Source organism: Engraulis encrasicolus, chromosome 8, assembly GCF_034702125.1.
Source record: "Engraulis encrasicolus isolate BLACKSEA-1 chromosome 8, IST_EnEncr_1.0, whole genome shotgun sequence".
NCBI classification, from domain to species: Eukaryota; Metazoa; Chordata; class Actinopteri; order Clupeiformes; family Engraulidae; genus Engraulis; species Engraulis encrasicolus.
In genome coordinates this window covers 8,649,371-8,661,870 of record NC_085864.1, presented here as the reverse complement: position 1 = coordinate 8,661,870, position 12,500 = coordinate 8,649,371, and the positions used below count along the sequence as shown (strand labels likewise).

Genomic DNA, 12,500 nt, shown 5'->3' with positions numbered 1-12,500 from the left:
GGTAAGGCTGTGACACTGGGTTCAGGCCTCTGTTCTGTTTGACCTCTAAACCACGACCTTGCTGTTCAAGTGGAAATGTCTGTCCTTGACTAAAGAGGGTAGATACAGATTTAATACCATGTGAGACAATCACAAATCTAAAGGTCCTGAATTTTAGCCGGAAATACCCAAAATAGTATTACTGTAATAGGCGATCAGAAGGTGATCATAACACTACTAGCGCAAGAGGACTGTGTATAGTTCTGTTTATTTAACATATAATATCATTGGGGGCGATGTGGCGCAGCTCGCTAAGCCCCCCACATTTGGGCTTGCATGCCCATGGGGACCCAGGTTTGATTCCGGCCTGGGTCATTTTCCTGACCCTACCCCATCTCTCTCTCCCACATGCTTTCCTGTCAAGCTCGTCACTATCCTATTCAAATAAAGGTTAAATAGCCCTAAAACAAAAATATCTAGAAACATGTAATATCATTTAGTATTCCCTCTGGGTTTATGTCACCTGGTTGTTGAGGAAGGACTCTGCCTGCTTCACGTCGCGCATGAAGAGGTGGAAGATGTGAGCCTGCACCAGCACCTCCCGCCTGCTCTCCCACATCTCCAGCAGCTTGTTCCAGCCCACATCCAGCTTCTGGAGCCACTGCTGCAACGCTGCATATGGCAAGGGGGCCTCCTGATCATGAACACACATGGAAATGAAATACGATGGTAAGAATATTATATTACATTTCATTATATTACCTTTTATTACATTAAATTACACTTACCTGACGCTTTTATTCAAAGCGACTATTATTCAAAGCTACAGGGTACAATACAATACATAGTAAGAATACTAAACATAAAAGTAAGTAAAGCGAAAGTAAGGTGGAAATAAAGCCAAGGGGAATTTCATCTTGATTTCACACCATTACTGTACGTATGAAAGTATTATGCAGACTACACACTGTAAAACACTGCAGACAGTTAGATGAAAAAAGTTACCCTGTTAACTCAATTTGAGATTTAGCTCAACTTGAGGTTTTTCCTAAGATTTTAGAATGTGGGATTGGAATGCTTATGGTTCTAGAACACTACATAAGCCCTTTACCCATTAGATTCCGCGGAACTGTTCTAACACAACTAGGCATTCATGAAAGTTGACGGGGGGGTCGATGGTGCTGTCTGGGCCGCATTTCGATACAACATGGGGACTAGAACTGGGCCAGGTATGATCAGCTGCTGCAAGCAGCCGCGACAACACCGTGCTTTCGCGGCATGGTGAATAGCAGAAGCGAAAGAGTCCTAATGTAAACGATAAGTTATACTCATTACTCACTTGGCAAGTTGTCTTGTGAATTCAAATTGTATATTGAAGTTGTGAAGTATGTGAAGTGCATTCGCAAACCAGGAAGCAAAAGAAAACCAAAACCACGCCCCAGCAGTGCCCAGCCCCGTTCTAACAGGGCTAGTCGAAATGGAGCAATAGAGCCACTGCACAATCTTGCATCAGAGTGTTTGGGCTTCTAGAACTCTGGATTCACTGCACCTCAGTCTCCAGGAGCTCGTTGACGGCCTGCAGCCTCTCGTAGTCCTCCTCGTATCGGCCGATCTCCTCCTTCAGCGCCGCGTGGCAGTTGATGAGTCGCTCTGCCTCCTCCAGCGTGTTGGGCAGGTCGTCCGACGCCGCAGCCGTCTGCGTCTGCACCAGCCAGGTCAGGAAGGAGTCCAGATCCTGTGGAGAGCGGCGCACGACACGGTTTTAGAATAGAACGAGGTGCTTAACACACCTGACGTGCGGGTTACGGGTAGGGCATGACGGCTATCGAGCACACACACGCTTTCAGGTTAATATTACTAACAAAACCAGTCCAGGTCCTGTAGAGAGTAATACAGTTGTCAGATGTATGATAATTATTGTATCAGTACTGTACCATGATTTTGTTCTCTGCACGATCAAAAACACATGATGGTATTCAATGTATTCATTCAGCGGCCTTAAACAACAATTTGGTTTGTGCAAGATCATTTCCTCCCACAAAAATGGCTTTGGTACGATAGTTCAGCATTTTCCATCTGGCAACACTGGTGATACACAACATGTGTGATAAGGTTTCAGAATAGAACGAGGAGCCTGCCACGCCTAATAATAATAATAATGATAATACTTTCGTTTTATATAGCGCCTTTCAAAACACCCAAGGACACTTCACAGAGTGTTGTGTTGAAAAGTGTGAGTGTGTGTGCGCGTCAGTGTGTGAGCATGTGTGTGAATGCGTGAAAGTGCTTGTGGAACTAGCAGCCATAAGCCTCCAGGAAGAGATGTGTCTTAAGGTGTTGCTTAAACATGGCCAGTGAAGGGGCATTTTGGATGCGGTCGGGCAGATTGTTCCAAAGAATGGGAGCAGCAACATGGAAGGCTCTCTAACCCACAGGTCAATGGCAAAGGAGGGCCATCAAGTGCTGTTTCACACGCCCACACAACGATATTACATGAAATGGCACAGGACACCCAGTGGGCTCACACACATCACCCCAGTGGGCTCACACACATCAACCACACATCACACAGGTGACATTCATGTAGGTAATATTGATATCAGCGGTCTGAACAGCAGGCATACAACACAAATAAAAACAAACAACAGATGCACACACAACCACCTGAGTAAAATGAACCATAGACTGACACAGTGCCTAAATATACAGTTACCTGCACCTGTAGATTATCAGCCACCATGAGCTGGTGCAATGAAGCTATTTGGATAATAATGAATACTAAACTGCTATATGAACCTAGATGAACTGAGGAACTAAAGCTATATGAACCTAGATGAACTGAGGAACTAAAGCCATGCCGACCTGCTTGAGGAGAAAGTAAATATACAGTAGACTATATGCATCCCTGTATGAAATGCAGCAGTCATCCAGCCACTGTGAGAGTCCTCAAAGCTTAGCATGAACTAAAGCTACTAAGAGCATGACGCTGACGTAAAAAATGCACCCACTATTGATAGCTTTAAATCTAGACTCAAGTGAAAGCTGTTCTCAGATGCTTTCCCCTAGCCTAAATTTATTATTATTATTATTATTTTAATGTTTATTTAATTTGTTTTATTTTATTGTATTATTTTTTTACCTTATGTTTTATCTTAATGTTTTAAATGTTTTTTCACTCTAATTTATTTCCTTCTTTCTTCCCTGTTTCCTTGAATTTACATTTGTTAACTTTGTGAAGCACATTGAGTTGCACCTGTGTATGAAATGCGCAATATAAATAAACTTGCCTTGCCTTGCCTTGCTATGGACCATGAGGGAGTAAATAGGTAAATATGCACACCTGTATGAACTGCTGTAGTCTCCCAGCCACCGTGAGTGAGTCCTCGCAGCCCTGCAGTGTCCGCTTCAGCTCCTCCCACTCCAGGCTGATGCCCTCAAAGGGCACGAGCACCTCCACGGCCTTGTCAGGGTGCGCGGTGGCCAGGTCCTCCGCCTCCTGCTGCAGGTGGAGCAGCTTGGGCTCCAGCACCGAGAGGGCGCCCTCCATGGTAGACAGCCGCCGCTGCAGCGCCAGCACGCTGCCCAGGTCGCTGCCCACGTACTGCGTTGCGTCGATGGCCTAGATTTTTTTAAAGGTCAAAGGTCAAACTTAAAAATTAGTTCAACTTAATTGCCATTGCGCAGTATAACGGAATGAACTTAAGCATCTAATCAGAAGTGCAAATGCACCAATGCACCTTAACAATCAATACACGTAACCACACACACACACATACACACACATGCACATAACCACACACAAACCTGAAATCAGGAAAAGGTTCTCAGAAGAGTTCAGTTTGTAAGCAATTTCATTTCCAAAACAAAACTCCTATCAACTTGATCACAAGGCTAAAATATTTTGACCATAGCCATAAATCCTACTGTACCTTGCGCTTGTCCTGTATCTGGCTCTTGATCTCTCCACACTCCAGCAGGTAGTTCTGGATGCGCAGAACCGAGTCCAGGTGGTCCTTCTTGTGCTCCACCAGTTCCACTATGCGGTTCCACCTTACAGGAGTGGGGAGAACAGAGAATTGAAGTGGATATACACAGTGGTGTAGTCTACTTTTTTATGATGGGTATACTGTATATTTGAGATTTCTTTGAAGTGGGTATACTGTATATATTTGTGCCATTCAAAACAATGGATCAATCAATTTTAAGTGGGTATACTGAAATTCCTGAAATTTAGAAGTGGGTATACTCCGTATACCCGCGTTCTACGTAGACTACACCACTGGATATACAGGTGTGATTCATCTAATCTGCCCAACAAAGCAAAAAGGCTGTAACTACACAGAGCTTCAAACTGAGTACAATGACTTTAAAATCATCCTATGTAGATCATATATGTTATTAAAATCACAGTACTATTTGAACAACAATGCAGTTACTAACTTTTTGCTTTGTAGGGCACTATCAGAAGAGGAGAATAGAGAGGTCTGATAAATTTGATCTGAAAGTTTCCTGAAAGATAATTTTTTGCCTTTGTTGCATTGTCAAAGTCAATTTGTTAATATCAAAAGCATTGTGATGCGGTGAAACAAGTTTTAGTTGACCGAAGTCCACACAATTGAAATCCTTTTCTTTCTATTTATTTCATCAGAAAGGTTTCCACCATGAGGCTGTTGTTTGTCATTAAATAAAAGCAAGAAAAGGAATTCCAGTGCGCAGACTTCCATCACCTACAATTCGGATCACCCTTTGACCTGCACCTTGACAGGGGATGTGCACAAGCTTTACACCAATACTGTGATATGAAACATGTTAAATACTAGATGGATGGAAAAAATGATGCTGTGATAATGCCTGTTTTGAGAGTTGAGGAGGTAAAATCAGACCTGGGTGGGACCAAGTGGATTAGAGGATGAGAGGGGCAAAAGAGGAGAGGAGCAGAGAGGAGAGGAGGGGAGAGGAGAGGAGAGGAGAGGAGGATGAGAGGAGAGGAGAGGAGAGGAGAGGAGAGGAGGATGAGAGTAGAGGAGAGGAGAAGAGCAGAAGAGGGGAGAGGAAGAGAGGGGGAGAGGAGAGATGTAGAAACAGAGCTGGGAATATAGAAGAGGAGGATGAGAGGAGAGGAGAGGAACAGAAGAGGCGAGAGGAGGTGTACAGGTAAGGGAGGAGAGGAGAGGAGAGGAGAGGAGAGGAGAGGAGAGGAGAGGAGAGGAGAGGAGAGGAGAGGAGAGAGCCATGATGATGAAGAGGAGGCACAGAGAATGGGAGCAGAAGAGGAGAGAACGAGAGGAGGAGGGCAGGAGAGTAGGGAGGGACAGGGAAGAGTAGAGCAGAGGAGGAGAGAGGAGAGGAGAAAAAAGGAGAGGAAAGGAGAGGAGAGGAGGGAGACATGGAGAAGGGGAGGAGGAGGCACAGGGAGGGAGGCGTTTGGGGTGTGTTCGCTCCAGCGCCCCGCGTGGCAGCCAAAACAGATGGGCCTGCCGAGAGCGTCCATCTTTGCCAAGGTCAGAGCAGAGATGAGCAACATGGTGGCCGCCTCTAGCGGCCAGCCCGGCGAAGCATGCTGCCCTACCTCAATATGCTACAATAGGGATGAACACACACACACGCACACACACACGCACACGAGCAAGCACACACACACACACACACACACACACACACACACACACACACACACACACACACACACACACACACACACACACACACACACACACACACACACACACACACACACACACACACACACACACACACACACACACACACACACACGAGCAAGCAAGCATGCTGCCCTACCTCAACATGCTACAATAGGGATGAACACACACACACACGCACACAAGCAAGCACACACACACACACACACACACACACACACACACACACACACACACACACACACACACACACACACACACACACACACACACACACACACACACACACACGAGCAAGCATGCTGCCCTGCTTCAATATGCCACACCAGTGATGCATGCACACACACACACACACACACACACACACACACACACACACACACACACACACACACACACACACACACACACACACACACACACACACACACACACACACACACACACACACACACACACACACACACACACACACACACACACCATCCAGTCATCCATGTGTTTCCAACAACAGTTGGAAGGGGTGTGTGCCTGTGACTGAATGTTAGGCGAGGGAGGCTTGTAGGAGGATGAATGGTTAGGAGCATCACTAAATGGCCACCGGCTGTAACACTGCATCAAAGGCCAGTTACCCAGTCTCAACAAGTTTGAACTGAGGTAGGTAGTGTGTGTGTGTGTGTGTGTGTGTGTGTGCGTGCGTGCGTGCGTGCGTGCGTGCGTGCGTGCGTGCGTGTGTGTGTGTGTTAGACGGTGGGCTAGATTTCGTAGCTCCTTTAGAAAATGAGTTTCGTTCTCACTCTCGAGTGGCAACTTGATTTTTCTAATATGACCTCCTGACAATATGTAAAGCAATATTCTGGCTGTTGCCACGCTGAAAAGTTGCACGTTGATCTTAAAAAATAACGAAAATAAAAAAGACTGGGGGTGACATAATGCACAGTCAATGGGAAGTCTCCGCCCCTCAAAGTTGAAAAGAGAACATTTATCCGCATATCGGGCTTTTTTCATAGGCAGATAATTCACCTAATCATTGAAACAACGTATGCATTTCATTCCTGACCATTTTCCTGTTACTGGAAAAAATAACACAGCTTGCATTTCTTTACTGACACATAGTTTTTTGGCGAATTGATCTACCCCTGTCACCTCATTGCTCTATTGCTTTGAGGGAACAGACCTGTCATCTTTTTGACATTTATCTCTCGTTGCCCAATGATGGTCAGACAGTCGAACACTAACAGCGAAAAAGAGCACTCCTGAAAGTTTGAGAAAAATATATTTTTTTGCATGTACACAACAAGTGAGCCCACTTACCCCCCAACTTGTAACTTTCTGTCATGAAATCTGACGGTCCGGGTCGCATGCACGCGCTAGCTGTATTCTGCCTCGTTGACTTTGCATTGACGTGACGTCACTCGGTCGGCTAGTTTTTGTTGTCATTTTTATAAATCAATGTGCAAGTTTTGAGGATGGCAACAGCCAAAATATTGATTAATGGGTTGTCAGGGGGTTATATAAGCAAAAATAAAGTTGCCACTCGTTAACACCAACGAACTGACAAGATATGAGACTGGGCCCACCACCTATGTGTTTGTATGTGTGTGTGTGTGTAGAGACACAGTTGCCGACTTGTGGAACCCGCGTGTGTGTCATGTACTGTACATCCATAGAAAATATTGGACTGATTAAGTGATGTGTCTTAAAACTCTGCTGTGATTTCCAGCAAAATTTGGATCTGTGCATCTTTTAATGGGCTGCGATCCAAATTAAAGTATTCAAATGCGTGTGCGTGTGCGTGTGCGTGTGCGTGTGCGTGTGCGTGTGCGTGCACGTGTGTGCATGGTGCCAGGGCCTACCGGCTGTTGAGATGGTCCTGGCAGCCTCGGACCTCAGTGGAGCTGGGGTGGCCGTTATCCAGCAGCTGCTGCACTATCTGATTGACATCCAGGATCCTCCCCATCAGACTGTTCATCTCCTGGTCCAGACTCTCGAACCTGAGGCAGTGTTACAGTAACATGGCACACGCAGTTAATAACATGGCGGACATAGTTAAACATATGGCTGACATAGTTAAAAACATGGCATACAGTGTTGCGAGTCAATCACATGGCACACACACACGCACACACACACACACACACACACACACACACACACACACACACACACACACACACACACACACACACACACACACACACACACACACACACACACACACACACACACACACACACACACAAACACATACAAATTCACCCGTCCTGTATTTGAGTGGTCAGAGTTAAACCTTATCATGGAACAGCGACTTAAAACAATAATGTGTACAAAGTTGTTTCAGGGATTGCTTGATTGCTTGGTCACTGGATGAAAGGCACTACTGAATTCACTTTGCAGCCCTGCATGGACTTTAACCGTACTAAACAAGCTTGGAAAGGGGGGGCATGTCTATGTGTAGTTTTCTATGACAAAACAACAGCTGACAGAAGACCAAATCTACTTGGTATTTCTTTGCGAGTTCACAACCATTCATGTTACTATTCATAACAAACACAGTGAGTGCAGTTGATTGCATCAGTATCCCCATTTCCATTACAGTAAGAAACATTTCAGAGCTGAACCCATTCCCTTTTCCTCGCACAAGAGGACAGCTTTCATAGGCAAGGCACTTCTGCAGCCTAAGTCCAACAATAGAGGGCAAAAATGGGGACACACTACACCAGATACTGTGCTCTCTTTCTCCCCCACTCTCTCTTTCTACCACGAACCCCCTGCCCTTGCCCAAGAGACCGGCCTACCTCACTAGAAAAGCCCATCCCACTTTAGCCTAGTTCTGTTACCAGTCAGATGATGCATTTGTGGGTATGCTGTGTGTGCCTATGTGAACCAGTGTATGTATGTCAGTGAGGTTCTTGCGTGTGCCAGTGTGTGGAACCCTTTGTCTATGTCTGTGCACAACCTGTCTGTGTGTGTGTGTGTGTGTGTGTGTGTGTGTGTGTGTGTGTGTGTGTGTGTGTGTGTGTGTGTGTGTGTGTGTGTGTGTGTGTGTGTGTGTGTGTGTGTGTGTGTGTGTGTGTGTGTGTGTCTGTGTGTCTGTGTCTGTGTCTGTGTGTGCTATGCTACACGCATGTGTACATGTGTGTGTGTTTGTACCCCTGTGTGTTACCCATGTGTGTGTGTGTGTGTACCTGTCACCTGTGTGCCACCACCTCCACGTCCTCCAGTGTGTGTGTGAGTGTATGTATGTGCTACGTCATCACCTGTGTGCCACCACCTCCACATCCTCCAGCCTCTCGGGCACCTCCATCTGGTTGAGCCACTGCTCCTTCTCGTCGATCCACACCTCGCAGGCGTTCACCTCGCTGAACATGTGGTACACCGCCAGGGCATCGTGCAGCCACTGCTGCCTCAACACAGCCACCTCCACCACCTCACCGTACAGCTGCTCTACCTCACCCAGACGAGCCTGTGGCCACAGGTTATAAATATGGTTATATCAATATTATATACAGCATTATAACTTATTATCTAACACTGTGCGGTCTGGTTCTCGATTCTGATTGGCTGATAGCCGTGGTGAATCGGGCATAAACACACACCAATCCAACCGAAGATTCTATGCGCGTTTAAGTTAGACGTGATGCGTCTAACTTAGTAATGAGAATATGTTGCAGTTGGGGTAGGGGCTCTGCAAGAAGAGCACATCTTTGCACCATCTGTGGTTGGGGAATCAGTGTGATTGCAAAGACGCTTCATTCCTGCAGTGTTTATCGCCCCTCGCTGAGTTTTTGTAGAGAAGTGTGTGTCTGGCACATTTCTTTGAAAAGTGTAACAATGTTAGATAAGCATAAGCCACTTGATTCTGTGGGTTTTGTGCTCGATTTATAATTGCTAAGGGGAGGTTTACGGCACTCCACTTCGCGTCGTGCCCCACTCCCCATACCCGTTATAAACGCCCTCTCGTGACTTATTGCTTAAAACAGAATGAACTACAAGTGCATCGTGTTCCTCACCTGCACCTCCTCCAGCTGTCTAAACTGCGGCGGCAGGGCGATGGCGTGCTTCCTCAGTGCCACGGCGTTGGCGCGGTGCTTGTCCAGGCTCTCGCGTACGCAGCGGTGCTTCTTGAGCAGCGAGCGGGTGGAGTACTCGTCGTGGCCAAAGTCCTCGCTGGACACCAGCCGGTAGATGTCCTGCAGCCAGGCCAGCAGGTCGTCCGACTCGGCCGTGAACTGCCAGAACTCCAGCGCCTCCTGCAGGTAGCCCAGGCGATGCGCGGCCTGGTCCTCCAGCCGCTTCCACTCCCCCTTGGCCTCCGCCACGCGCTCCTGGATCCCAATGGCCGCCATGGCGATGATGCTGCTACCTGTTTTTGGGAGGAGAGTAGAGGAGAGGAGAGGAGGGGAGAGGAGAGGAGAGGAGAGGAGAGGAGAGGAGAGGAGGGGAGAGGAGAGGAGGGGAGAGGAGAGGGGATGAGAGGATGGGAGAGGAGAGGTGAGGAGGGAATTTAAAAGAAGGCTGGACGACTGAAATGTCACTTTATTAAATAATTACTGTGAGTTACTAACAATAGCTGGATAATAGCTGGATGCCAATAGCACCCATGGCGATGATGCTGCTCCCTGTGGTTTTGAAGCGGAGAGGAGAAGAAAACGTTTGAAGAAGGTCAGACAGCTGAAATCTCACTTTATTAAATACGTAATTGGATCCTGTCTCAATACTATGACTTCCACTTTGCTTTGCCTTCCACAATGGACATGCACAAGTGATAGTATAGAGCAGGGGCAGAGATTCTATAAATATAGAGATATGCCAACATAATAGGTTTCTATGGGCACCTAATGTGACCAAGTTCCGGTCTTCCTAAAGGGGAGTGTCAAAATGCTCCTAGCATTGAATAGAACAGTCCTCAGGTCTGCCTAGGTCTGCCTAAAGGGGGATCCCCCCCCCCCCAATAATAGAACCAGGAAACAATGGGCCAATGGAACCTCTCTCTCTCTACTCTCTCTGGCAGGGGTGTTCAACTCATTTCAGTTCAGGGGTCACATACAGCATAGTTGATCTCAAATGGGCCGGAGCTTTGACGTAATTGCAAAATACATGTATATAATAATATTTTTTTCTTCATATTGGAATGACATTGCTAGAGTTCTAGAGTTCATCTCAAGATGGATGACAGCCATAATACATGGATATAAGGACCATTGACTTTAATAGTGATCAAATATATATTTGTTCTCTATTCTCTATTAAAAACCTGAAACCTCACAGCAAAAGTTGTAATGGGCTTAAGAGTTACTTCTTATTTTGACTTTGGGTTTTTTTCTCTTTCTTTCCCCTCAACAACTCTGGGCCGGGTTGATCCATCCGGCCACCGGGCCTTATGTTTGACACCACTGGTGCAGTATGTCGCAGTACTTTTGTGAGAAAGGGGAAGGAGCTTAAAATCCTTTCAAATTTCCCCTTGAATCAGAGTGAGTGGGAAGCCCCCACTATAAACAGAGTGGACAATGAAACGAAGTCAAGTATGAGTGAAGTATGAGAAGTGTGGAGAGAAATGAGGTGCAGTAGACTTACTATGGAGTAAAGCATTATGTAGCACTTTCAACTATGAAACTACGCCAGTACCCAGCACCTCAAAAAACTAATTTCGGCATGCTTCACATTTCACTTCCTACAAAAGATGTGTCCTTTGGCCCTACCGTGGCTCTAACAGTAGGGCACCGGACTGCTACGCCGGCGACCCGGGTTCGATTCTGGCCTGGGTCATCTGCCAACCCCTCCCCATCTCTCTCCCCATTCGCTTCCTGTCAACCTCTCCTATGCTATCATCAATATAGTCGAAAAGACCAAAAAAACATCTAAATAAAAAAAGATGTTACCTGTCGCACCGACACCGAAGCATACTATGCTGTCACCACGGATCCCGTCTCCCTGGCTCCCGTCTCCGTTGGCGTTGGCCAGGCCCTGGATGAGGAAAGATGTACCGGTATTACATTCATTACATCTTCTAATAAAACAGTGGATGTTACGGACAGATTTCAGTTTTAGACTATGATTGACAGGTTGGGGGTGGTGGCATGCATGATTGGGTCACGTGGTGATTAGTTTGGTATATCACCTGGCGCTGGGGGGATATGGCAGACTAGTTAGTGAGGGCAGATGGCTAGGGAGAGCCAACTTTTGCTGACCGCATGATTTTGTATATAATTAGAATCGCTTTATGACCACGCTACTTTGATTACTTTAAACTAGCTTGCACAGCGCGTTGGCACTTTCTGCACATTTACACTTCTGATGAAGACGAAAGTTACACCGTCGAAACGTGTCATTACATTACATTACACTTATGTAGTTGATGCTTTTATCCCAAGCGACTTACAGTTATTTACAGGGCATTGGTTACAGTCCCTGGAGCAGTGTGGGGTTAGGTGTCTTGCTCAAGGGCACTTCAGCCATAGATGGAGGTATAGGTGTAGGTTTATCCTGCAACCCTCTGATTGTCAAGCAATACTGTACCATTTCTGGTAATAAGCTCATTTTACATCTCTCCTTGGTTGAGTTTTACGTTTCCCCTGTACTCCCTGCACTCCAGCAAATTGCATCTATCTATCTATCTATCTATCTATCTATCTATCTATCTATCTATCTATCTATCTATCTATCTATCTATCTATCTATCTATCTATCTATCTATCTATCTATCTATCTATCTATCTATCTATGTAAGTGAGTATTGACCTGTGTGAGGATGTTCTTGCCCTTCTTCATGGTGAGCTGTAGTAGTGAGCGCCGGCTCTGCAGCTCCCCTGCCAGGCTCTTGTGGTTCTGCAGCAGCCGCAGCACACTGCTCAGGTCCTT

The 12,500-nt window shown here is 46.3% G+C and overlaps 1 protein-coding gene across 1 annotated transcript in view; it reads right to left on the bottom strand.

Moving 5' to 3' along the window:
• LOC134454137 (spectrin beta chain, non-erythrocytic 4-like) overlaps positions 1-12,500 on the bottom strand; it is a 133,135-nt gene that overhangs the window by 81,668 nt on the left and 38,967 nt on the right. Inside the window, 8 exon segments of the mRNA XM_063204941.1 lie at positions 503-673; positions 1,529-1,714; positions 3,320-3,598; positions 3,909-4,029; positions 7,496-7,633; positions 8,900-9,105; positions 9,653-10,005; positions 12,401-12,500. The exon segment at positions 12,401-12,500 is cut by the window's right edge and continues 63 nt beyond it. Coding sequence (XP_063061011.1) covers positions 503-673; positions 1,529-1,714; positions 3,320-3,598; positions 3,909-4,029; positions 7,496-7,633; positions 8,900-9,105; positions 9,653-10,005; positions 12,401-12,500 — 1,554 coding nt within the window.